Source organism: Anser anser (genome assembly GCF_964211835.1).
Source record: "Anser anser genome assembly, chromosome: 1".
In the NCBI taxonomy this organism is placed as follows: Eukaryota; Metazoa; Chordata; class Aves; order Anseriformes; family Anatidae; genus Anser; species Anser anser.
Window position 1 is genome coordinate 57,708,370 of NC_139720.1, and position 26,597 is coordinate 57,734,966.

General features: G+C 44.9%; 1 protein-coding gene across 4 annotated transcripts in view; it reads left to right on the forward strand.

The window, feature by feature from the left end:
• SYN3 (synapsin III) overlaps positions 1 to 26,597 on the forward strand; it is a 235,377-nt gene that overhangs the window by 188,279 nt on the left and 20,501 nt on the right. For all 4 annotated transcript variants that reach the window (XM_083824343.1, XM_083824341.1, XM_083824342.1 and 1 more), the window contains 3 exons: positions 10,934 to 10,996; positions 20,523 to 20,665; positions 24,679 to 24,753. In XM_083824343.1, coding sequence (XP_083680469.1) covers positions 10,934 to 10,996; positions 20,523 to 20,665; positions 24,679 to 24,753 — 281 coding nt within the window. The remainder of the gene's footprint in view (positions 1 to 10,933; positions 10,997 to 20,522; positions 20,666 to 24,678; positions 24,754 to 26,597) is intronic.

The window sequence follows — 26,597 nt, forward strand, 5'->3', positions numbered from 1 at the left end:
CACCACAGCAATGCCACAATTAGAGACAAATCCAATGTGTGCTGCTTTACATTTATGATGCAGACAAACTAATTTAGCTAATTAGGGCTGTCTACCAAATGCATATGACATAGTACCCTGTCCTCAAGGTCCAGTATCAGAGTCTTGCTACCGAAGTCCAAAAGTGTGCACACACAGCCCGGACACCTGCTTCTCGAGCGGAGCCACCTCTGCACAGGAAGTTTTGAACGGTTTCCTCAGTGACCCACCCACAGCTGCTGGGTGAAAACCAATCAACCGAGAAGTCCACCAGGACAAGTGTCTGCAAAACTTTCTCATTTCTGAGTTTAAGAAAAAAATCAAGAAAAAGGGAAAAGCCCAGTTGGCTTCTGTCACATGAGACTGGGTTTTCTTTTACAGGTTTTGAGTAGTTTAATGAGTTTGAGGTACGATCTAGCTTCTTTAAGAGAGCAATTTTTTTTTTGGTTTTTGTTTTGGTTTTTTGGTGAGTGCCAAGGCTTTTTTGTTTTTTGGGTTTTTTTTTTGTTTTTTTTTTGTTTTTTTGTTTAAGAGCAGCTCCCACTCCCCTGAAGTTTTGTCTATACATTTCAATAGCAACTGTTTTTTCAGCAGAGTTCAGCGGAGTTCAGTTGCTGCACCTCTGAGGTGCTCACGCTACCTCTGTGAGAAACAAAGCAAGAACCACTGTGAAAGACTTCAGCAGCCACTTTGGGGAAATAACTTCATGATCTGATGGGAAGAAAAGAGGTAGAATCATAATAAGGAAAGAAGTACACGTCTTTCTGGACTGGTCTTGGATTTTGCTCATGAGTGAGCTCCAGGCTGGAGCAGCGATGCAATGGCAGGGCGTTCAGTGACAGCAGTGGGGCAAGAGGTGCCTCAGCTTCTCTTTCCTCTCCTGTGCCCTGTCTCCAGCCAGAGTGCCAGGCCTGAGCTCCCCTGGCTGTCCCAACACCCTTCTCTCAGGCATGTGCCCGTGTACCTCCATGCTGGCTTCTGCCCATATTCTGAACTCCTACCTGTATCCCGTGACAGCCTGGGAAAGAAACAAACACCTTCCTTCACTGGGCGTGGACCAGCTCACTCACATTTGCCTCATTTATCCCAGAGAAGTGGAGATATTGCCTCACAGATGAAATCAGCTCAGGTCTCCACCTCTTTTTCCAGTAAAGGGCGAGCACTTTCTCTCCAGACAAAACAGGAGTGGGCTTACGGAGACCACAGCATCCTTTGGCTCTCCAGGCTTGCCCAAGCCAAAGAAGAGGGTCTATGTGTTACTGGGAATGGAATTTCTCTGCTTCCTGCTGCTCGCCTGCCATTCCTGGCTGCTGCAGCCTGCCATACATCAATGTGTGTGCACAGCAGGGGAAAAATGCTGCTGACCGAGGTGGTGGCTGCGAGATGAAAAAGGCTGATCCGCACAGTGGTTTCTTCTGTTTCCTCTGAATGCAGACACTTGAGGAGCCCCTTTCTCACTACAGTTTGGAAAGATGTCAACAGAAGCCAGTCCCAGCTGAAAATAACTCTGCCTGTGTCCTGGGTGTGGAGCCTGCTCGTCTCCTCAATCATTTTTGATTCACATTGACAAACTAGGTTTCCTCTTAGAATCGAGGTTGCAGCCAAGGTTTACATTTATGTTAATTGCACAGGACAGCCACAGAATGCCTTTCTCCCACTCCATTTAAAGCTTTAATGCCTTCAGGAAACAGCTGGAGGAGGATCGTGTCTTATCTTGTGGAATGAGCCACAAGAGGGAGACAAATACCCATATGGGGCCATTTTGGGTTACGCCCTAAAGCCTGGGTAGGTTTTCTCAGCTCTCCAGAGGTTTCGAGGTTTCAGATTATTTCCCTATCCCAAAGTCAAAAAGCCTCATGAATGAAACACGCAGAAATAAAACACATATCAAAAATACTTCCCTTTTACAGTTTGGAAGCATTTCATTTCCCTGTTGGATTAAAAAAGTTAATTAGTGCTCATTCACAGAATCATTGAAATGTGAAACTTTCTGCTTTGAAAACAGAAAATTTGCAGCTTGGAACCTTATTTTTTTCCCCAGGCAACTTTTGGAGAGATGGTGAAATAGAGCCCTTCCTACAGTTTTTGGCTCCTACCAAAAACTTATAATTTGAAAGTTCCTAAGAACTCCCAAGAGACACAGAGCTAATTCAATCACAGGATACAATGGTTGCCTTTCATGTCCTCAGTGTCCCTGACATAAGGCAAAAATTAGTCTGGATAAACATACAAGATTTTTATCTGGAGAAATAAACTTGAAACTGTGAAGCACAAGAACAAGAGCGTAGAAAGAACAAGGCTCACACTCAGCCTCCTCCACTGTAGGTGCCTACAAAAGTTGTCACAACTACTTCAGGGCTCAGAAGAGCCTCTACAGCTCCATGTGCAGCCCATGGAGGAGGTGGGTCCATGCTTTTGGAGCCTTTGGAGGCCCTTACTCCACACATTTATGGCACAGAGAGCTGGAGAGACCACAAAAGGTAGGGGATGTGTGTCCCTGCCAAGCCACATTGGTGAAGGATTTGGATTCCTGCACAAGCCTAAGGGCTCAAAATGCCTAAAATAGGATTTGGTTGTAGAATATGACAAACTGGGCCCATAGCATAAACATTTCTCATGTGAGGTAATACTTGATTCTCTAGGTCAGTGGACTAAAGATACGTGGTGTAAATATTTGTGGCTCCAGGTGAAAAACGTGGCCACCGTGGATTCAGTATGAAACAGTTAGTGAAAATTATCACAAGGGAATGGTGTGACGTACAGCAGCTTTAATCTATTGCGCATGTGATAGGCCTTTCTTTGTTCAACTGAAGTAAAACACTAATGTGGCAGCATACACAGATAGGGCATAATGTGAGATTAAAAACTGCTCTCCCGCTCAGCCCTGTGAGACCGAGGTTGCATTTACAGTAGCAAACCACGCGGTGCCAGGGCCATTCTCTGGCAATGCTGGTGTGGTCTGGCCACAGCCGCGCTATTAAACTGTCTTGGCCTCCAAAATATCCTGTAGAAAAAGGCTGCAGACTCATGCTGGTTTTCATGTTGTGCTTGGGAAATGTTAGGGGATTTATCAGTATAGGCAACTCAGCACCATTGTCCTTGCTATGGCATTAATTTACTAGTACAGATGTACCCTGAGATACCGGCTGCACAAGGAACACATTCCATGTTCCTCTTTCTTTTTTATATCCAAAGCCCCTCATGCTCTGGAGGGCATGTAGTTATCAAGGTTACTTGAGCGGGCTAGTAATTAAGATCACTAACTGTGCTGGTCCCTTGGGCTTTTAAAAAATCACAGAAGTAAAGCAGGGATTTTTCAAAGAAAGTCAGACTGTGACCACCTGATTCCCTTGTGCTGCTATTTCTATAGCTCTGAGTGCTGAAGAATGGCAAGGAGGAAGGAGGCAATGATCCATTGCCCAGCAGCTTTCAGGAGCCCAGAGGGCATTTGAAATGTTCCAGCAGACCATGGCATCCCGTCCCATTTACCAGGCAACATCCATGGCTCATTGCTCTTCCTGCCCGCATCTGACACGGCAATGTCAACCAAGGCTGCTCAGGGTCATTGGCACGTTTACAGCGGCATGAGACCTGCAGTGAAACATCAGAGCCTTTTCCGTGTCAGGCAGAGTGTTTCATGCCGAACGCACTAACAAGCCCAGGGCCCGCTGCTCCCTGCACGCTGCCGTAGCTGCATCACTCCCTGAGGAGCCGCAGGTTGTGAAACCACAGCCCAGCCCTCGGAGGGGTGTGATTCTCCTGAGCGTCGCCGTCAGGGCATGCGGCGTGACTTTGTGTAAGAGCTGGGAACCGCTTTTGCTTTGCCCTTTGGAGCCAGGAAAGCATCTGCAACTCAGCACGTGGTGAGGTCGGAGGCCCACGCTAACAGGTGAATGATCAGCCTCAGTGAGGCCTTGTTATTCCTGCACTGCCTGCTCCTGAAGGGTTTTTTTCCACCAAAACTTCAGAGAAGTTTTGTTCTCACCGTGGAAACCCTAAGCTGCTCATTTTGGTATCAGTGAGAATTCAGTCTGCCCCAAAAAAGGGACAGCCTTCTGAGCGAAGGAAGAGCTCTGTTGGCCAGTGTCTTCTAAACGTTAGGGGTTCTTGGAAGAGGGATGGCTTTGAAGACCCCAGCATAACTTCATAAAGCATTTTCTTCCCTCTGTTTCCTTACTGTATCTTCTACCACAGCTGAGGCACTACAGGTTTTCCAAAGGTTTTTGAAAAATGTTTTCTTTTTTTTCCAAAAGAAAATTCCTAGAGAGTTCCCCACCCTGTCCACAGCTGGCACTCGCCATCCCACCCCTTGCAGTGTGTTGGTATGGGGAATGGAATTTTCTAATTTGAGAAAAACATGGCAAAAATACCCAATTCAGGTTGGGGGGGGGGGGAGGGCGGGGGGGGGGGGGGGGGGGAGAGAGAGAACTCCTGAGTTTCCTCTTGATTTTCCTCTTTTCTTCCCACTGCATCCAGCAAAAAATATTTATACAAATTTTTTAACATCAGAATGTATTCACTCTACTAACAAGTGAGGAATATGGATGGCTTCCTTAATGAAAATGGTGAAAAAGAGTGGCTAAGCTAACCCCACACATTAAGGAATTAAACATTTCCATGTACTCATAATGACCTTTAAAAAACTTGCTTGCATTTTGAGAGGTGGTAATGGGAATTTATTGACCAGCGCTGCTAGATGTGTGTGTGCATAAAAGCACACACACACATAAGCTATATTGTTGTTTTGCTGAGCATCTGTTTGTCTGGACTTGTTCATATAATTCTCACACTTGAAGCTCCAAGGGAATGAGAATAATATAAAATGCTCACACTCTTATCCTCCAAGTGCTGAGGGAGACCACTGGGAGCCCAAAAGGATCCTGTCTCAAGTAAAACAGAAGTCGCAGTAACATTAGAGGTGGAATAAATGACAAAAAGTTCTGCTTTGTGCTTAACCCTTTCCACCCATTTCCGTGTCCTGTTCTAACCACAGCAAGTGTTACGAGCTCTGAAACATTGGTTTGTGGTTTGGTTACTCCAGGATGTGGGCACTAAGTTGTGTTGCTGTTGGCCTTTCATTTTCGTGCATTTTGTGCTTTCTAAAAGCAATGATAAGACCAAAGAATAGATCTGTACCACCCTGAAGGACCTTCTCACACTAAGGCACCGCTGACTTCACTTCGTAGCACAAATTGACTATTGCTGCATCTCCACCTAGTTACTCAGTATGTCCTTTCTATTTGAAGCTGGAGGTCTCAGCTCCAGTGCTAAATGAAATGAGCAGAAGTCCATCCATTCAAAGCATCTTAAATCTAACCCTTTGCTTTGCACTCGTTCCTGGCCCTCCCATTGCTCTCGGACATCCACGCCTGTAGCAGTGAGGTCTCCTTCAAATTAGTCAATGTTTTTTCTCCTCACAACCTTGTTATCAGCAGCCTCATTCTTGGCTATTCTCTGTGCCACCTCCAAAAACTTGCACTTGCTTGCTAAAATCCTGGCCTCTGGCCTCACGGTGCTTTGTTTTGTGTGTTAGTTTATTCCCATTTGATTTTGCAAGCATCCCTTACAGGCTACCCAAACTACTGCTGTCTAAGGCATCCACCTTGCCCCACAGCACTGATTTCATCACCCCAGCTCAGTAAGGCTCTGTAAAACTTATCCCATCCTAAAACGAGGTATTGTCTCTACTTTTCTAGAAGGTGCACTATTGTACACCAGCTGCCACCCCGTCTACCAACCACTGTACTGCTCCAGGTCCTGCCTTATACGATGCTGTCCTGATTCAGCTGTTATTGAACTCCTGTCACAAGTATCTCAGCACTTTTCTCATGATAACTCCTATCTCCTCCAGAGACCTTTGAGGATACCTATTTCTCCTCAGGGTTTACTTCAGCTGGCTTGGAAGCACAGGCCCTCTTCCCCCAGCTAATGAATTTTTCTCCATTGTGCTGCAATTATAATACAATGATGAACAGACACGTGTGATTTGAGGGAATCCATATCACGTGCCTTTAATAGAGCACAGATGTTCATGTTGGCAGCTCTTATTGTCCGACATGTTCCCCTATAGCTGCTTGTTTTTTTCTCACACTATTCCTGATCTGGTAAACAGCAAAGAACAACTTGTCTGTCATACATCGGTGACCACAAACCTCCATGGGGCCACAGTATCAATCCACTGAGCCAGCCATTCTGCATGGAGTTGGTGATTACATGAGCGAGCAAGTGAATAACTGGAAACAATACTTCTTCTCTTCCATATTTTACTAAACAGCCCTGAATTTTGCCACGACTGGCAAGGCCAGCATGCAATCAGTGCTGATCTTTAGCTTAGACCTTCAGTAAGATAGTTCAATAAACATAATGACATCATTTCATGACATCATTACTTTCCTCTACATTTGCATCAGCTTGCTTGCTTTTACAGGAAAACATATATATTCACTGCTCCCCCGACTTAATTGACACCAGGGAAGTGCCACACACATTACTTTCAACATTCAGCACTCAAGGGCATGAACAACATTCCCATAACCCATTAGGTACCCACCCAGAACAGATTTTGTCATCCTACAAGTAAAGACAGCTAAATAAACAGAAAGGTCAGCTTTAGAGCGTAAAAGCTTGAAAAAAAAAATCACAGTATTACTTCTGGAGGGAAGATGAAGTAAAAGTCTTACAGTACCTTGTGCAATGGGGCTTCAGGCCCGATTGGAAACACTGGACGCTATGGTAATACAGTACTGGTGCCAAGAGACTGAAGTTTTAATGTCACCTTTTCCCATCTCCCCAGAACCCTCCTAATATCAACTGTGATGTCACTGCTCCAGGGTTATTTTAGTGTTGATCGGAAAGGCTCTGCAGAAGAAAGAGTAACCCTGGAAACTGGAAATGCATTGTGTGAGGTGGATAATGTGAACTAATGCACAGAACTGAGCATGGCAGAAGGAAACTGAGAGAGGCATTCAGCATTGTTTATGGACTGCAGGACAGTATATAAAATCATAGACCTAAGACCAGCATCTGTTGAGTCAAACAGATTTGCTCCATGAAGCAAAAGAGAGGAAAACATTGTACTTCTGTGATATAAGATGTTTCATCTGAGATATCTCCCTGGAGATCAATTTATATCCAACTCTGTTCTACTGCTCCACCAGCAACAAATACAGAAGATATTTACAAGAAGTACTGAAAACTGTCATATTTGTTGGAAAGGAGGGGCAGAGGGTAAAGGAGAAAGTGTCATAGTTTACAGCCATGTGTTTTCAAATAGAGGCTAATGTATGCATACCGGCACTCACTTTCACACACCATTGCCAAAATACTGATTAACTGCAGAGTTATCTTTGTAGTGACACTACACACGGAGCAAAGCCTGTAAAATCAGGGACTACAATGACATACTTTGGGCCATCGATGTCCTAAATGGGAAATACTTCGTGACTCCCCCCTCAGTCCTACCAAAGGTGGCTTTGCTCAGTCCCCTAATTTAGGATTCAGAATCCTGCTTGATTCCATACACCGAGTTCTAGACACATCTGTAAACCTTGCCATCTCAAGGCTTTTGTGTGACAACATCTGGGAATCAATTTATAGGATTTTAATTCAAAGGGTTGAGTTGTGCATATGAACCAGCACTCCGTGTCTGATCACTGGGTTAGCTGCAGTGCTGCAGTCCCATCCCAAAACCCGCAGACATCATCTATACGAGCCCTGTCAACAATTTATGCACACTTTAAAAGCATCAAAGTGTTTTTCCCCATTTCTCCAAAATAAAGAGCCTTTCCTAAACATAAACAAACACACAGAGAGACACAGACATGTCTTTGCATGATTTTAGTAAAAACATGCTTTCCTTATTAAACTCTGTTATCCTTTCATCATAAGCATCTTCTTTCCCAGGAAATCTATGACTAAGCATGTGTATATACTCATCTTGGGGATCTGCTCTTGTGGCAGTTGCGGCCACCCCCAGAACTTCTCACTGGGTCTGTGTGTACATTGCCCCATACTCACATGTGTAACACATTCTCCCTCCGTTCAGCTTCCCTGTCCATTCTTCTGCTTGCCAAGTATGCTGGCTTGACCAACTCTTCAGCAACAGAAATGGGGCTGGGGTCCCAACCCGTCTATGGTAGGAGCTCACAATGTCTCCACTGAGTGTGGTGGAGTCCACCCCACTTGCACCACTTCAGCAGAAGCATCCTAACTCCTATATCGGGTGGTTGTGGACTCCGTTCACTTTAGTCCTGTGGATTATTGAGAGCTTTTGTTCTCACTTAACTTCCACACAGACTAACGGCACTCCATCATCACTAGACACACCCATTATAAATTGCAGCGGGTGCATGTGCTGCTCTCTCTTTGCTTCCTCCATAAGGCAGGTTCATATACATAGGAATTATTCCAGTGTGGGGTTTCAGTGGAAGAAACATATTGCTGGCAAGCCCTGTGCCAGCATTTCCCCAGGGCTGCAGCTTCCCCAGCGAGGCTGCCCGCTGCACATTCGGAGCCTGGCTCCGTGTTTCACCCCAAGCCCCTGGCACCGCGGCCAGCCCAAGCAGCTTGTGGCTCCAGCCTTCCCTGGCATCGGCCAGTCACCACTTGGGATGAGGCAAAGCCTTACGAAGAAAGCTGAGCTCATGTTTCCAAGAAGCCAAGAGAAAGGGAGAGGTTTGAGCAGAGTTTTGCCATTGCCTGTGGTTTCTCCCAGGCTAGCAGTAAACTTGGGTTGTTTATTGGATCCCAAACTTTCTTCGCATGTACACAGGAAAACAGATGCTTCCCAGTCCCGGGCCCCGTGCTCGAGCCAGGCTCCCTCAGCAAAACCCGCAGGTAGGGTACACAACCGGGACAGCAAAGACACCGCTTCCTGCCTCTGGCCACTCTGAGCCTGCGATACCGCATTATCTATCCCGTGCACTTCTTTGCCCCCTTGCCAGGGGCTCGCAGCTTGTGGCTTGCCTTTCCTGTGCGGTGGGAACAGCTGCCGCCTGCGCTCACAAACAGGGAGCAGAGGCCAGGCCTTGCAAGCGCTTTGGCTCAAACAATGTGCATGGGGCACGGATGACAAAGCTGGGAAGCAAGCCAGGTCTCCCTGAGCCTGAGCAGGTGGGTGCCCTCCCTGACTGCTGGGTTACCTTTCATCTCCCAGCATTAAAGGCCTGGCACAGTCCATCCATAGTCCTATCTTCAGTAAGCCTCAGGTGCAGCCCCCCATTTGATTCTCTTATGCCAGCAGCAAACTAAGTTTCAGACTCTTAAAATGAATTAGAGAGTTGAAGGGGAAATAGAGCACAAACTCATGTGCCTGGACATACGCTTATCTTAACTGTGGGGCTCCAGGAAGGCCACCTATCATGGTCTCTCACTTCTTCCTCTGGCACAGGGCTGCTGGTCACTGCCCATTCCAGAGCTGTGATATATTGCAGCTGAGGGTGCCCTTCCGTGGAGGGTCCTTCAGCCTTCTGCCTGAAGAAAGTCCCCACAAGTGACACAGGTTGCTTGAGTACATGATACACTCACTGTTTCCCCCTCTTGTGACATTTCTTTACATAAGCAGATGAATAGCAAAACGTCAGTGTTCATTACTAATTTTGTTATTTATAGCAGGCTGCTACAGATGGAGACGGCAGCACCATTCTATCTTTAGGGCGTAGCGCCTGCCTGTCCATACACACAATTGGTAATTAGCACAAGAACAATTTGTTTATCTATTCTCAAACTTAAATAAATAGGAGAGCCATTTATCTGTCAAAATTCAAGTCCCTTCCATTGCTGGATTTCCAGGTTAACTGCTTAATGAGCAGAGCTCCGTGCTTCAGGCATGTAGGTAAAGACAAAAGTGTCTTATAAAACACTTCCCATCAAAGCAAATGAAATATGCAATAAAAACAATGGGTTATGTACTGTAGGGATAGCATTGAGATCACTAGGATCAGGAGCACAGGACATGATGAAGCTCATGGTTATGTCAAGCCGAGACATAGAAATGGACTAAACAGTACATAGGGAAGGCATGGTGTGAATATCTGCATAGACCTGGTCGCTGTCCTGCCATGTGCACTTCCTAGCAGCCTGTGCAACCCAGCTCTCAGCTGATCTCTACAAGTGAATCCTTGCTTGAGCATGAAACTGAGGAGCAGAAGGGAGAGAGGATACTAGCAGCTCTCCACGTAAAATCCGACATGTGCACTGAGATGTACTTGCATGGCTCCGATGGCAGAACCCTGCCCAATGTAAACATCACATGAGCCAAGGGAGAAGACATGACATAATTTTTTCTATTTTTATTGCTGATCCCAACCCTTCTTTGTTCTCTTTTATTCTCTACACCCACTGCTGAAATTAGAGGAGAAAGGACGCTTTATGAATAGATGGACTTTGTGAGTTGTACCCAGACTTGGCCCCTGTTCCCCCTTGCCTTCCCCCACCACTGCTGATGGGAGGGGAATGGGAGCTGCCAAGGGACTGCTCACACTCATGCTAAAGGCCAAAGCAGTTCACGTGGAAAAAGACACAACCCTCGTCTTTCTTAGAATTCAAATGTTTTCAGCATCTGAATGCGTTCACGTATTCAGGCTTGCAGGTGCAGCTTTCTTACGTGCATATGAGGGTATGCACATCCACACGTACACAGTGGGGAAAAAAAAGGAAGGTTTAGAAGTTACTGCTATTAGGCAGCAAAAGTGGGTCAGATCTGAGGAATTCTGCCTGGCCACTATTTCCGACCGTACGGGTCCCAATGAAGAGCTACTAGCTAATTGTCCTGCCACCTGGACGGTCTTTATTGGACCTGTTTATCTTCCCATTGGCATCCAAGCAGGGCATGAAAGCTACTAAATGAATAGAAACTATTTCAGGTACAATGGCTGGAAATTAATACTAATGAGGAGTTCCTTCTTCTGTCTTTCAGGTCACAACTCCGAATTTCCCTGTAGTGGTCAAGCTGGGACATGCTCACGCTGGAATGGGGAAGGTAAGTAAAAGAAAAAATACATAAACTTCAGGAAAGAGATACCTACGTGGCACAGCATCCCTGCGATCGTACCCTGTGTGTGGCTGGCCGGTGAAGGGGTTAGACGTCCCCCGGCCTATCTGGGTGGCTCTGGCTGTTGCTGGGGGAGAAGAGGCCTGCTGCTGCGCCACGCACGCGGAGCCGGGCAGCCATGTCGGCTTGCAGGCTGCCGGGCTGCAGGAGGGGGGTCGTGAAGAGCGGGGGGAAAGCTGGCTGGGCTGAAGTCATTAGGCTCGTCTTTTATACATTTTCTTCTCTCCCGAAAGTGGTGATGTTGTTTATTCAAGCACCTGCAATGCACAGCTACACCCCATAGCTTTCACAATGAGGCACGGCAGCGCTGGTCCTTCTGAGCGCATTATGATGACCTTATTCAACAAAGTGGGAGCCCTTTAGTTATTTTTTTTTCCTCCTTGCTAGGAAGAACAAGACTTTACAAAGCAGAGTGGCTGGTCGCCTGCCAAGGAATCCTGAAAAACAGTTCGCTCCCCAGAAGGACCTGTTTGTTTTTCCCAGGCTCGCTGGGATCTTTATTCCCCCAGTGAATTACCGGCCCCTGCTTCTGGGGGTGTCTGGGCTCCCTTTTCAGTGAGGCTTTGCCACCATGTCCCTGCTGTGCTTTTGCCTCCTTTCCTTGCACATGCATCTTTAAAAAACACCCTCTATCTGTCTAAAACGTGGTTTGTTCAGAGTTAGGGAACTCTGGTGTATCGTCTCTGAATCCAAATGGGTGGTATTTGAACTCTGTGACTGACACCCCTCTCACAGCACTTCCCTAGAGCAGACTGGACTTCTGCCTGCCTCACACTCTCTTTGCCTGAAAATTATACATAGGTACACCAGACCTAAGCTGGGTACAGCTTGTTTGCTTGCGCTCCATAAACAGAAATTCTTTCTGGCTTCCTGGATTGCACACAGAAGCTCTCATGATCATTCTTGCTTTGGTTGCAATGCTCCCCTGTCTAGATAGTAGCTGCCAGAGAGGAAGTGGGCTCACATCCCTGGGCAAGTGGTGGAGGTGGCTTACAGAATTAAAGCACCTGCATTTAAATAAGCAGGAAAAGTTTGCTAAAATGTTGGTGTTCCGTATGCCAAACACACAGGGGGGTCATTGAATGAGACTACATGCAGACAGCTTAGAGCTGCTTGCAGGGCGAGCTGCTGAACATGTCCCCAGGAAGGATTTCATTAGCAAAATCCAAACAGGACAAACCAGGAGGACGAAGCTTCTCCCTGATGAAGGGTTTCAAGTTCCCTGAGGCTCCAGTGGGTATCTGACTGCTCTGCAATTTCATCTGTAATGTAGGGATGGCTTCATGTGTCTCTCTTGTGCAACAAAGATGCTTGGGTGGCTACAGAAATGAGGGAAGAATCAAAGGGAAGTGCCCCAACCTAAGCAGTGTTTCCAGACAAAACTGTCCCCAGAGTATTTAACTGGTGTCTTCTGCACAAGACAGCAGATCTTTTTCCACCTCTCACTTTCTCTCCCATTTTACTCTCTAATGATGTTGATTTTTGCTGTCACAAGTTACGGGGAAAAAGGGTTTCTATTCAGACTCAGTGCACAATTGTATGCAATGGTACAAGGGGGTTACGTAGGAAGTCATTCCAGATGCAGATAGGCTGACAGCCAGGGTCCTAGAAGAAAGAACTGGTCTGAGGCCAAGTTTACTTTAGTCCATTATGAAATTAGGGACTACTAGGAAAGTCTGGATGTGGATTCGGGTACAGAGTTTCGACACTGCCCTCCCTGTTCAATAAATGGGGAAGGTACAGGAAGGAAGGGCTGTTGACCTTACGATTTAGGTTTGGGCCTTCCTCCAGTCACAATCAGCCTGCTGGAAAGTTGAGACTCTTTAAATTAGTCTTCTTGAAGTTCCACTTCATTTCATTGTATTGAGAAAAAAGAGACAGAAGAGAGGAGGTGAAAATAAAAGAAAGAATAAGTTGATTGGTATAAAAAGCAGGTAACAGGGATTTGTTCTATTTTTAAGACAATAGAGTTCAAGACCAGGTGGAGCTGATGGAAAGAAACCACAGAAAATGACAGGAGAAATACAGATAAGCAGAACTATGGGTTTCTAGAAAAACAACAGCTTTACATTAAAAAAAAAAAAAAGGAAAGGAAAGGAAAAAAAGGGAAAGAAAAGGAAGGATCAAAAGGATCAAAAGGAAGGAAGGAAGGAAGGAAGGAAGGAAGGAAGGAAGGAAGAGAAAGAAAGAGAGAGAAAGAGAAAGAGAGAAAGAGAGAAAGAGAGAAAGAGAGAGAGAAAGAAAGAGAAAGAAAGAGAAAGAGAAAGAGAAAGAGAGAAAGAGAGAAAGAGAGAGAGAGAGAAAGAAAGAAAGAGAGAAAGAGAGAAAGAGAGAAAGAGAGAAAGAGAGAAAGAGAGAAAGAGAGAAAGAGAGAAAGAGAGAGAGAGAGAGAGAAAGAAGGAAAGAAAGAAAGAAAGAGAAGAAAGAAAGAAAGAAAGAAAGAAAGAAAGAAAGAAAGAAAGAAAGAAAGAAAGAAAGAAAGAAAGAAAGAAAGAAAGAAAGAAAGAAAGAAAGAAAGAAAAGACAATTATCAAATGTTCTTTTAAGAAAATCAGAAGAGGAACATTTCCAGGAGACATTATGGTGGTTTTAACCATTACAACATAAAAGCAATAATCAATGACAATGAGGAGATTACAGAGGGCTAAAGGATTTCTTTGCATTGGTCTTCAGAAGTAGAGATGACAAGAAAATAGCAGGTCTTTAGTTCTAAATACACATAATAAGAAAAGAGAGAGGTTTGCTTTCGGTTTGGATGAGTGTAAAAAAGTAAGCAGTAATAGAGCACCTACATCAGGTCATGTTTTGTATAGAAGCAGTGATTGAAGAAACAAAGGATAAAATAACCAACCTATTAGCCAAAGTACACATGTGAGTATTAAAAATAGTACTTACTGCAGCAAACGATGCCAAGATAGAGAGCCGTGTACCTGTACCTGTAATGGGTGCTTCAAAGGATTCAGATTACAATCTCATTACCAGGAGAAATTGTCAAAGAAGTACTTACATTTTTCTTTTTATTAACAATAAAATCACATGTAATGGGAGGCACCAAGACTTAGAAGAATGAGCAAAGACTGGAAGTCCAGACACTGTTATTCTTTATTTGTACTGAGGTAGTGGCCAGAAGCCAGACAAACTCTGGACAAAGAAAAGGCCTCTTCCCCAGCAAGCTCCACCATTGACTTGCAGGCTGATTTGTGTCATTTCACAGTTCTTCATCTTCTCTGTGTTACGGAACAGAGTGCTATAATGATTACTGCTAATTCATGTTCATAAGGCTCTTGGCACTCTCAAAAGTGCTGAGTGTTTCTTATTTTGTAATAATGGCTAGAAAGAGCATAATTATAATAGTCTGACTATCATTTTCACATATCCTTTGTTTTCACAACATTTTCACTAAATTCATTCACCATGTTTTTTAATGAAAGGGTTGAACAGAGAACCCTCAAACCTAAAATAAAAAATAACTGCATTAGGACTTGTAAGAAACAGGCTCTGTTGATTGTCTTTAGCTTGGAAGAGGACCAGTCAAGGTCAGAACCAAGAAGGGTGGCAGTGTACCAGCAGTGATAGAAAAGCTCTTGCCATGTGATGCATGGATGTAAGGTGCAGGTTGGAGATGAATAAAACCACAATAAAAGGCATATTTTGAACTTTCTGTTGAGAAATCCAGAAACAACAGCCGCTGTGTTGACTTGAACAGAGACACCAGGAATAGCCTTCACCAAGAGAGACAAAGGGGCCCCAGACAATCTACTCATCTAAAATCAGGATGTATGCCCCTCAGCCCCTCCTATGACCATCATTACCCCCTTCCAAATTTTGAAGTCACCCCATAGCTCATTGGCACTGGAAGACCATAACAAGTGCTCTGTGCTGCTAGTCCAATATCCTATCAATACAGATGCAATATCAGAAATATTACTTAGACAATACTTTACAACGGAGTCAGCAGAGAAAGACCTTTTTCTTTTCCAGGAAAATCACAGATGGACACTGAGAGGAAAGGTCCTTCCTCACAAAGCACTGAACTGTTGTTCACCCAGCAATTCATGAGAGGTTAAGACATTTTTAAGCATTGTGCAGTTTGAGCCTATTTACCCCAGATGTTGTTGGGGGTCTTTGTTGAATAGAGTGAGCACTACAGTGAGAAAGGAATAACAACACTTCTTCCTGACTCCAGATCTCATAATGCCAGAGCCCATTGCAAGAAATAAAGCTCTTAGTGTGTTAATATCTGACATTTGTGTGCTAACATGACCCTTAAGTGCCCTAGGAACAGAGCCCAGCACTGCAAATTCACTCAAAGAGTCTCTTCACCTCTTCCTGATCAGATCATGAGAAAGAAACAACTGCCAGATCTGCAAAGAGAGGAAAAACTGTTTCTATTCATGTGGCTTTATATATATTTATATAAATATAATAAATAGATATATGTTTTTTGCTACTCTTACTTTATTTTTAGACCTCTCTAATTAGGCCAGTTTGAGAGTCACCTCCTCTCCATGCCTGCCCCATAATTATGAAAACACCTCCCCAGTATAAATCCTGGCTCAGATGAATTTATTACATTGTAGAAGAAAAACTTGTTGTTCATAATAATGTGGTCAGAGTTATTTTCTCTTTTACTGGATGGGAAAGACTTTTTTTTTTTTTTCTGGTATAAATATAGCACAAACTAAACAGAGCCACTATGTAATGTAAAAATACCACAAGCTTTTTATCAGGAAGGACAGCTCGTCACCTTGTCTCTCTAGGGACTGGAAATAGAATGTTCTAAAAGTAAGTGCTTTGAAAACCCAGGTGCACTGAAGAGGAAAGGAAGGGGAAAGGGCTGCCTTGGTTTGTCAAGGAACAAATATTTTTATTTACAGAGGACAAATAATGACTTGACATGTAACTTTCAGAACAGAGCAGCTCAATCACTGCATTCCCACTGACTCATGTGTGAGGAGGTACCACCCGTCTTGAAAATAGCAAGAGCATCCTCATTTCTTGCACAGCAGCCTGGAACCTTTTGCTGGACACAGGAAATGGTGACTGATCCAGGGTACTGGGGACCAAAGCTGCCAAGACCCGTGGCTGAGAGTAGCTGTTCATTGGGAAGTTAATAGGGATTATAAAGCTGAATGCATTAAAGGCAGCATAACATTTGGAGAGCTTCAGACTGAAAATAATCAGGAAGCGTGGATTCTGTTGTATATTTATTATTTTGAGGTGGGTCAAAGGATTAGCCACATTCAGTTAGGCCTAAACCACGTGTGTGTCAACTGGATCAGGTATCTTCTGAGGAGAGTTTAACTTGGAGTAGAGGGAAGGAGAGACTGAGGAAGCCCTCTGTGCAGAGCTGTTCCTCAAGACACACTGTACCAAAAGAGCAAAGTCACTTCAGAAAAGCTAAGTGCAGTTTGAGATGGATGAGAAATCCCAAGCTCTGTTTGGACAGGCCAGCTCCTCTGGAGGAAAGCACTCAGAGTGTGTATTTTCACAAGCCTACCAAGGCTCACTTAAACACCACAGAGCCAAGCCCAGCCCCGGCTCAGCCTTGGACATTTACTTTGCAGCTGAACCTGTCTCCAAACCCAGTTTGGGCAGAGAAACTGCTTCTGCAAGCCATCTCCCAGGTGGTGTGGGATTAACCTGTGAGGCCGAGTTAACTCTGGATGATACTCAGAGAGGCAAGGCAAGGGCAGCCCTAGCAAACTCCTGTAATTATGCCACTTTGGCTGACTTTTTTTTTTTTTTTTGTGGCCACATAACTAATGAAAGCAAAAGGGCACAGCGAGGCAATACCTGCACTGTTTAGGCTGGAGATGAGCAAGGAGGGCCCAGCCTTGGGATCCTGGTGTGCAGGAAGATGTGGTGTGTGTATGAGGCAGTGGATTTGGGGACTACGAGACAGAGGAAGCAGAAGTTTCTGCCCAGTTCTGCTCAGGGGCAGTAAGATCAATGCCTCCGGGAAAAGCTGAGGATGGGAACGGTCACAGTATCAGCTTCTGAGGTGCCACCACTGGGCAAAGGGTCGGTCACGTCTGTGTGAGCATGTCCCCAGGGATCCAGGTCCCTCTGCTGCAGCCACAGGGAGCGTGCTGGGCACCGCTGGTACCTGGGTGAGAGAAGAGAGCCAGAAGGGAAGCAGGGACTCTCCCGAGGAGCTTTCTTGCTCAGAAAAGGCATTTGTCAACACGCTGGCCCAAGCTCTTCACAACAGGTCACTAAAACTCTACAGCAAACAGCAGCTGATGGCCCCAGAATGAGCCTATTGCTGCTCAAACAGCCAGCACAGCTAAGCAAACAGGCCGGCAGGGCAAGGGCTCTATTTGCCCTCGCTGTTTGCACTCCTCTATGCAGCTAATGGGATATTGCATTTATCCTAAGAAGGATGCAAAAAGGAGAGAGAGAGAGAGAAAATAGCTCCCTATTGATTCCTTTCCAACTTCTTTCTTTTCTCACTTCCATGTTTTTTTGGCCAACCTGCCGTTTTAGAAGACAGATTTATCCCTTATTAGGTAAACTGGTAACTGTTTGCTCTATAATGATTTTTAACAGTCCTGTCTTAAATAATGCCCTCTGGTGTCACGCTACATACACCCTGCCTTTGGTTATCTCTTTTTTTTCTCTCCTGTTAGGAGAATGGAGATTTTATTGACGTGTAAAATGGTTACAAGGCAGGAGGAAATGAATTATAAAAAATGTAAAAGTAGAAAGCTAATAAAATGGTGGACTTGATAGATAAGACAGGAAAATAAATCTAATTTGACTGTAACTGGAGTGCTTCCTGTTTATGAAGTAATAACCGTATCCTGGACTAAGCCAGCATTAACCCAGGACACAGTTGTTATTTTGTCAAATTTGGCTGGCTCTCACAATTAACAAGAGGCAGCTCAAATTTCAGCTTTGGTGTGGTGATTATTTTGATGCCTGGTGGGAAATAGGGCCTTGGCCTCCCAGAAGGGGACCTGGCGAGGTGCTTTCTCTAAGAAGTCCACGGGAGGGGCTGTGGCAAGGGCTGGGGAAGACAGCAAAGCTGTTTCCAGAGGATGGCGCAGCAGTGTAGCACCAGGGGAGTCAACTGCTGTGTTCTTCATTTCTTACTCTGCGCCCTACTTACCCAACCAAAAATCCTCCAGCCCATGGGAGAACATGTGTTTCATGTCCCCGTGGGGAGAGAGGAGGAAGGAATGCACCCTTCCTTCCTCTAGCACGCCACTTCTTTGAGGAAAAACCCTATTTACGAGAAGAGCACACAAGCCCCTTCTAGCAGTATGATCTAACGCCGGTCTGCGAGGGGAAGCGGCATCCCTTCCTCTGCCCCCAGACCGACGCTCTCAGGCTGGGAATGCAAATGCCTCGGCCAGGGCCCAGAGACATCTGTTGCACAAGCGCAGCAGCGCTTTGTTTCAGATCCCACAGAGGTCCTCGTTCCAAGTAGGTCATTACGTAATGGCTTTTGTCTTTCCCCATTGCTAGCGGGGTCTGGGAGCGTGTGTCGTAATGCCCTGCAGTCCCTCCTGCCATCATCTCCGCAGGGTGGGACGCTCCCGCTTGATGTCACCCAGCCCGGTGCTGCTCTTATCTCTGCAGCAAAAACACCTGGCCCCTGCCCAGCCTGTGCTGCTCCCCCCGGGATTTTGCGAGGCATGCCCAGTTTTGGGGCTCCCCCAGCACGGGGTGCTCCCCATCAGACACAGGGGGCAACGGCCCAGCTAGGAGCAAGGCTGCTCTCCTGCATGATGTACAAAGGTTGCCTTTACATTTCCTCTTTGGGTTTGTTAGTTCTTTTTATTTTTTTCCCCACCCACACACATGCCTGGAGTCCCCCTCTGCTCCTATTCTCTGATGGCCCTGAATAGTAAGAGCCCAACCCTCACCACAGCGAAAGGGAGGAGGATGAGGGGCATTCCGCATTCAGCAAGGGGAGAAGCAGAGACCAGGCATTTTTCTTCTTACTCAGGCATCTAGAAATGGTTACAGGTCAAACTAGCTGCATTTTTCACCTTTCCCACAACCTGTACAGCTCTCAAGAGCTTCTCTGCACCAGGATGTGGCTGCGCCTTTGGCTTCTGCTGTGGCTGAAGCTCACACAAAGCCATCTGAACAGTAAAACAGGTTCGCAACAAACCTGCCCTCTGTTCTCTAGTGAAGATGGCTCCTGCCCTCTCATGGTTGCAGGCAGATATGTAAAACCACTTGTTTGTTCTTCGCAGAGAAACACCAAATACCACTGCATGCATTTCCTTCAGCCGGCTCCACGCAGTCTGGTATCTCCCTCCTTCAACACACGCACACTGACAGAACAGAGCTCTTCTGGGGCAGAGCCCGTCTGGCTGCTACAGGCGAGCAGACACTTAGCAAAGCGGGGCTGCCATCCCCAACCGTGATCTCAAGATGTTACCAATCTACAAAGAATAGGTAATATGTAAAGAAAGGCACTCACTTGTTCAACCTTTTCACAGAGCGCTGGTCTTTTTTCTGCCAATCAACCCGCCCTTTCTGCGTCCCTCCCTTTCTGAGGAACATCAGGGTTTCCTTATGTACCAAGCAGATTTTGCCAGTAGACTACATGCTGTGGTTGATGGTACAGATGAGGTGATGTTGTCCATCATGTTCTCATTACCAGCTTGTTCGGTGTTTCCCTCCCAAATCAATTAGCTTTCATAGAGATTTAATCATATCATTAGAGCTTCTACTGTTTAGGTCCTTTTTTTTTTTTTTTCTCTTTTTTCTTTTTTTGGATAAGGTTCAAAGCATTTCTCATAAATGAACCCAAATCTGTGAAAAGCGAGCTTCTCAGAAAATCTCCGGTTCGTAGGTTATCGCCCTCATCTCCAAGCATGACTCAAGCCCAACCAGCTGTCCCATGCACGCACCATGGCATCCTGCTCACACAGATCCCCCAAGAATCACGGGCTCCCCCAGAGACAGCCTTTTCCTTCGGAGCTTGCTTTCAGCCAGGAGACCTGCACTTCTCCTCAAGGACAATCTGGATGGGGGCAATGTGAAATGCCAGGGAATGGAAGCCTAGAAGTGGCAGGCAACCAGCTCACTTGTTGATTTCCTGGCCACCCAAAATGCTCTGTTTTCATCCATCCCGACATGGGAAATAGCAGTTTCAATGTTTGAATGAAGTAATGCCCCTTAAGAGATGAAATATTTTTTCTGAAGCATCATAAAAGCAATGAGCGTTAGCAAGAGCCATCTGGTCAAAGTTCTAGCTGCCTGCTTGGTGCCAGGTTTGCCAGGGCTTGTACATGAGGAAGGAGAAAGGGGTTCATTTGCTCTGGGCTAGGTTCATCCGGGGAACTTCTCTCTCATGCAATCCCTGCTCTGTTCTCAGCTCTGTGTTTTTAACAGACATTGTGTGACACAGTCACGGAAATGACTTCCACTCACAAAGTATTCCTGTTCTTTTTGCACTTGTCATGTTTTTGCTGGATTTTCGGCAATCAAGGTCAAAGTTGAGAACCAGCACGACTTCCGGGACATGGCGAGCATTGTAGCCATGGCAAGAACCTACGCCACCTCCGAGCCATTCATCGACTCCAAGTATGACATCCGAATCCAGAAAATCGGCAACAATTACAAGGCTTACATGTGAGTGCATGGCTATGCCAGGGTGAGACGGGGGCAGGGGTGGGGGGACACACTGCTGTGGACGCAATTCATTCAGTGTCTGCTCTGGGCAGAGTAGGAGGCTGACTCCATTCCCTTGAAAAATAGCCCTGCTGTTCATCTCCCACCTCTGAACCCAGATCCCTCTTCCACTGATCATCCTCATTACTCACTGTCAGCTCGTTGTTTTGGAAGATAAATCTCCCTCTACCTGTTGCTGAGCTTCAGTTAGTTCCCACTATAAAACCCTGCTGTGCCGTCACCTACCACCCCCACCTCCCCTTGTGACAGGGCTCATCTTACCCAGCAGTTTAGCAAAATCCTCCAGCTCTCAGTGCCCTCTTGTGGGAACTGAGCCCACCACCCTCCCAGCCAGGGGAGGCAATAAAAAAGAGGGGTGTCCCAACAGCCTCAGGGAGCTAAGTTTGGAAGAGATGCTTGTAACTAATGGAGCCCTACAGTGTCCAACCCACAGCAACACCCTGTCTTCTCCCCAGCCAGAGATCATGGCACTGTGTTTACACGAGGGCATGAGGGGCATGCAGCACCACGTACAGATGGCCTCAGCTTGGCCACCACACAGGGATTCCAGGGGCATTTTTCGTGATTGCTCCCTGAAGCATACATAGGAGGGGAAGGTGAAGCAGAGGTATTTCTGCAGGTGGCCCCGTGCTCCTCCCTGCTCTGCAAGGTAGTGAGAGAGGTGGGACAAGGGCAACCCTCAGCACTGGTGTGTTTAAAAATATAAAAAATGCTCAGCCAAACTTCAGTAGTTGTCAAGCTCAATTAAAGATGTAACCACATGGCTCAATAAAACACCTGTTTCTTCTTACTGCAAACCAGTAGACAAAGCTAAGCCAAATAGCACAGCTTCTCCAGGAATACCACTCCTTATCCAGCCACAAAATTCTGGACAAGTAGACAGCCCTGGCAGTACATTCTTCAGGTCTCCAGATAACATTTCATATGTTACCTAAGACCTGCAACACCGTGAGTTTTGGATCCGTGTTTACCAACCCTCAGGCCATATAGCTCTGGCGCAAACGTAGTTACATAAGATAATCAAATGGACCTGATCACATATTTTTCGGTTCTAGTTGCCTGGCCGGATTCCTGACACAGAGGTATTTAAGTAAACTAGATAATGACTGAGCTGCATTCTTCATGGGAAGGACTTCTGGAACACTCAGCTGCTTCATGTGAACCCAATGAGAGAAAAATTGTTTTAAACCTGATCGGGTCAACAACAACTCAAACTGGCCAAAGGAAGGAAGGTTTAAAATGTCCATTAAAATTCCCTGTTCCTGCCAACCTACCCAGCCTTGGCTCCAGAGCCCGCTCCCACACTGCCTCTACGTGAAACAAAGGCCCAGTTAGGCTGATCATATCCTCTCCCTGTTTATTATTCGCACTCACCACACTCTCATCCAGACAGGGATCAGAAATAATACCAGATGATTGATAAAAGAAAGCAGTCACACTAAGAGCTAATCCCATTTGGGAATATAGCTGTGCAAACAATTGTTTGCTAAATGAAATACGTTTTCACACAAAAAACAGCCATGAACGGGAAACACCTTAATGAGAAATTAAGCTTATTAGCAAAGAAAGCAAACAGCAAAATTCACCAAGTGACTTGCTAACCCAGTATTTACTTATATTGAGAGAACCGTTTATGGAAGTGAGCCTGGGGATCGGTGTAGCCGGTTTGATCGTGGGCTGCTCCTTCCGTACCAGTGTCAGACAGAATAGAAGGTTCTTTCTATGATATTCATGAGTTCCTATTATGTCAGAGGGCAGAGGTAAAAGTACCCGAAATATCAGGGCGCTCACTGGTGTCTCACACAGAAGACTCAAATTCATTAGTCATGCTAGCAAATCTCAGCCTTAAAGCAATTACAGCATGCGTCAGACTAAGTGAATTGCTTTGATCTGTCAGCCATGGAATCTACCCAGGATTTCTATACCTTCACCCACACATATAGACTTTAAAAAAAAACCCTCCTTCTGAGAACAGACTGTATACCAACATTTCTGCAGAATATGTTTACTTAGCACGCATCTGCCTGAGGGAGGATACTGCAGGGTGACTCATGCCCCAGATGTTCAATGCACTTCCTTCCAGCCCATGACCCAAGGCTTGAGTTCAGTTTCCCATTGACTTCAGTGCAGTGACTCCACATTTACACTACTAACAAACACCTACTTAGCCCATGCCTTGGGCCAGTTACAAAACAGCAGATAAGTAGCATGTGACACATGCCTAAAATTCCACCAAATGTGTTGGACCTACGTTGTAATACTGGTGAAGAGAACATGAATACTACTCATGTGGCTGAAGAAATTGTGGGAGAAATTATACACCCCCACCCTCCCCCTTCTCAAGTCAGGGTAAAGGGTTCATTTCCAGTTAAGACTTTGAATTTCCTTGTAAAACTGTATAGCTGTGGTTTGGTTTTCTCACAGATGGCTCAACTGCTTACATTTGGTATGCCAGGTACATTTTCTGAACACTGATGTTCAATCATCTTGTTACTAATCAGATTCCAGGAGTTCTCATCAGTGCTAATGGGACTCTAGGTGCCACCTGCCACTATGATGGCATCTATATGATAATAAAGCATCAGTCTTCCCATTATAGAACTGGAAAACGTAATCCTAAGAATCACATATCAAAAGAAAAAGAGATTTGAACACTGTCCTTACAGGGTATCGAGGACTCACAACAACCAAACCTCAAGGAGGGATCCATACTTTTGCTTAGAAAGTAGGGCAGGAAGGTGGATGTTGGGTGAAGGTAACAAAAGGCAAGAGTCAACTGTATGAAAACACAATTACTCAAAACAGTAATTAGGCTCCTTTGGCCCTCCTCCCACTCCTTTAAATATGGGTTACAAAGACTATTTAAATTTCACAGCAACTATACATACCACTTAAGAAGAGAAATCAGAAAAAGGACACCAGGCCATCCTTCACCAGAATAAGAGGAAACCCTGTGTATCAGCTGTAATGATCCAGGTTTACAGTCCAGCAGGACATCAGTATTATGACTGTTCCACATAGTCTTACAAGTTCAAAGTATCACTTCTACATCATGCTGAAAAGGTGACGGAAGTGGTAGGGAGGGTTCCAAAACCTCCTGTTGAAAATGCTTGATCATACTCCCCTCCTAAATCTCTGCCTAAATATCTTTCAACGTAGAGATTCTCCCTGGATGTATGCTGTCAGCTTGTCGACTTTTCTTAGACTGTACACTGTGCCAGGATTATCTGGACAGTGTTGTCAAAGCAAGCTGTCCAAAGTCTGTCCTGTGCCTAGGGTCAAGGAAAGGAAATTTTTATCTCTTAATGGATGATGGTGAAACTCAAGATCTGCCAGCAACAGTACCATTTGGGGGAAATTAATCATCAGTTGCAGCTAATGAGACTCCAACCATTTTGCAATTGTAAATTCTCCAAGTTCAAACATAGTAAGCCACAGTAAGATCAATGAAAATTCAGTGGGAAAGAGGATATAAGCATATTTCCTAAGATACCTGTACAACTGAAGTCAAAGTTAGGGAGAGCTGAGTGTTATAACTGACATTTGTGGAACTGCTTAGTCAGATGTTTGCACAGAGCGTTGCTCTGCCACAGACGGAGGATGCTACGATGGCAGAACACAAGGGTGATTATCCCGGAGACCTTCTACCGACATTTCAGCTTTCCTAGGCCAGATATATAAAGAAAGAAAGTACTCACAGAGCTTGATGTGTACTCAAGACTCCTTGGAGGTTTCCCTGCCTAACTCCTCACTCAGCCTTTCATGAGTTTGAACAACGTATCCTGTATGGAGTGTTGTTGAGGCAGGATTTGGAAAGATTTCTATGAGGAAATACCTCACCTCATCCCCTCCTGTACAAGCACTGAGTCAAGAATGAGGACTACAGTATGAGGGAGGATGGGGCAGGGATGTATTTTCATGTTCACGGTTATGTTTTTGGTTTGTTTTCCTAGGAGGACATCTATCTCTGGAAACTGGAAGGCAAACACAGGTTCTGCGATGCTGGAACAGATTGCAATGACAGAGAGGTAAGGAAGAGGGTTTCAAGACAGTACTAGCTATTCTTGGGTTAGAAGGGAGGAACTGTATTTTTGACTTCAGTTCATTGATAGAACTGGTAAGTGAGGTCTCCCGGGAGGCCGGATAAAGGAGTTTAAAAGACCAAATATTTCCTTAAAAAAATACTAGGGGCACAAAGGCAAACTGTCCTGTTTTGGAGAACAGACTGGAAGTACAGCTAGGGAGCAACATTGCTAAATCATTAGATCTTTAGTGAATTTAGCCACAGGAAACAAGACCAGCATACTAAGGTCAAGCACACAAGCACAAACATGTAGGGATAAAATCAGAAAGGTCACAGTGCAAAATAAGAAGTAACAAGAAGTTATTCTAAGTACATTACTAATGAGAGGCGCACACAGAAAAAGTGTTTTTCTGCTGCTCAACAGAGAGAAAAATCTGTCAGCTGAAGTGTTGAAAGCACTAGTCTTCCAAAAGCGGACACTGTTTTAGCTAAGGTCTCACTGCTGAACAGGGGAGAAGGAACTGCCTCATGCATCTTTCACACTAAACTTTGCAGACGATGCTTCCATATATTCAAATCACTGTGATATTTGCTAATATTGCAACTGTGTGATATTGTTGACTCATGGTAACTTAGGCTTTGCTGCATAACCCAACCCCTTTTCTACAGAAAGGCTATCAAGTCACTTGTTCTCCATCCTGTTTTTTAAGTAGATTATTCATAGATTTATAGAATCTATGAATATAAAATTAAATATAATTAATTATATAAATATAAAATAGAAATATAATAAATATATGGCTAAAAATTATGACTAAATATAAAATCGAAATTAATTCTACAGAATTAATAGTACATGTGTACTCAACTCTAGTGAATCTAAGATTTTTTTCAGACTATATCTCCAGTTCCCAATGATCTTAGTATCATGGTTAATTCTGACTCTGTCCAGGTTTGGGCACCACATTTGAAGAAATATAGCAATTGAGTTAAAGAGGTCACAGGATAATAAAGCAAAGGCTCAGAGGAGAAAAGAGAGCCTATAAGAAAAATATGCAACAATTGCTTATGAAGTTTTTTACCTTTTCCAGTTGCAGACCACTGATATTTTTTTTCAGTAGAGGTGTGCACTCTTGCATAATGAATGTATGTCTACAGTGCAGAGGTTCACTTTCCTTTGTTAGCTTTCAAAGAGCTGGAAGAAGTTGTCCACAAGCTGAACGCTACTGCATCCCAAAGATGAAAACATTTAGAGCACAAAGTCTTTGAATATCGGAAAGGCTGCTAATAGGGCATTACCCACACTTTATATTGCTAGTACAAAGCTGTAAGAAATAATCGGTTTAAACTATAGTAGAAAAGGTTCATTTGGGCATAGGAAATATTTCTTAACAGTAAGGATAACACAGAACAGAAATGGATTGCCTGGAGGGGAAGGAGAATTTGTGTCCTCTTTCAGACTAGGTTAGAGAAATGCCTCCTCTTTTGGGTACGAGTTGTGCAGGTGATCATATAAGGTCCCTTCTGCAACTTTTGTTCCGTGAGACAGGGAAACCAAGCCAAGCACCTAATCTGATGCTGTAGGTGACTCTGCAAGACGCTAATATGACTATGGGAACTGGACATTATTACGTATCCTGGTTGTTTTACAACACAGCTGAAGCCAGAGAGAAGGGCAGACATTCCCCAATTGCAGTGTTGCAGGATTAAAGCCCAGACTCCTGCTAACCTACCAAGCTGAATTTTGAAGGTTCAGTCTATAGAGGTCGTTCCCCAATTCACTGTACTAGCCCTATCTAGCCACAAATGCAGCAAAAACCGTTGAAATCTGTGAGTCATCAGTGCATG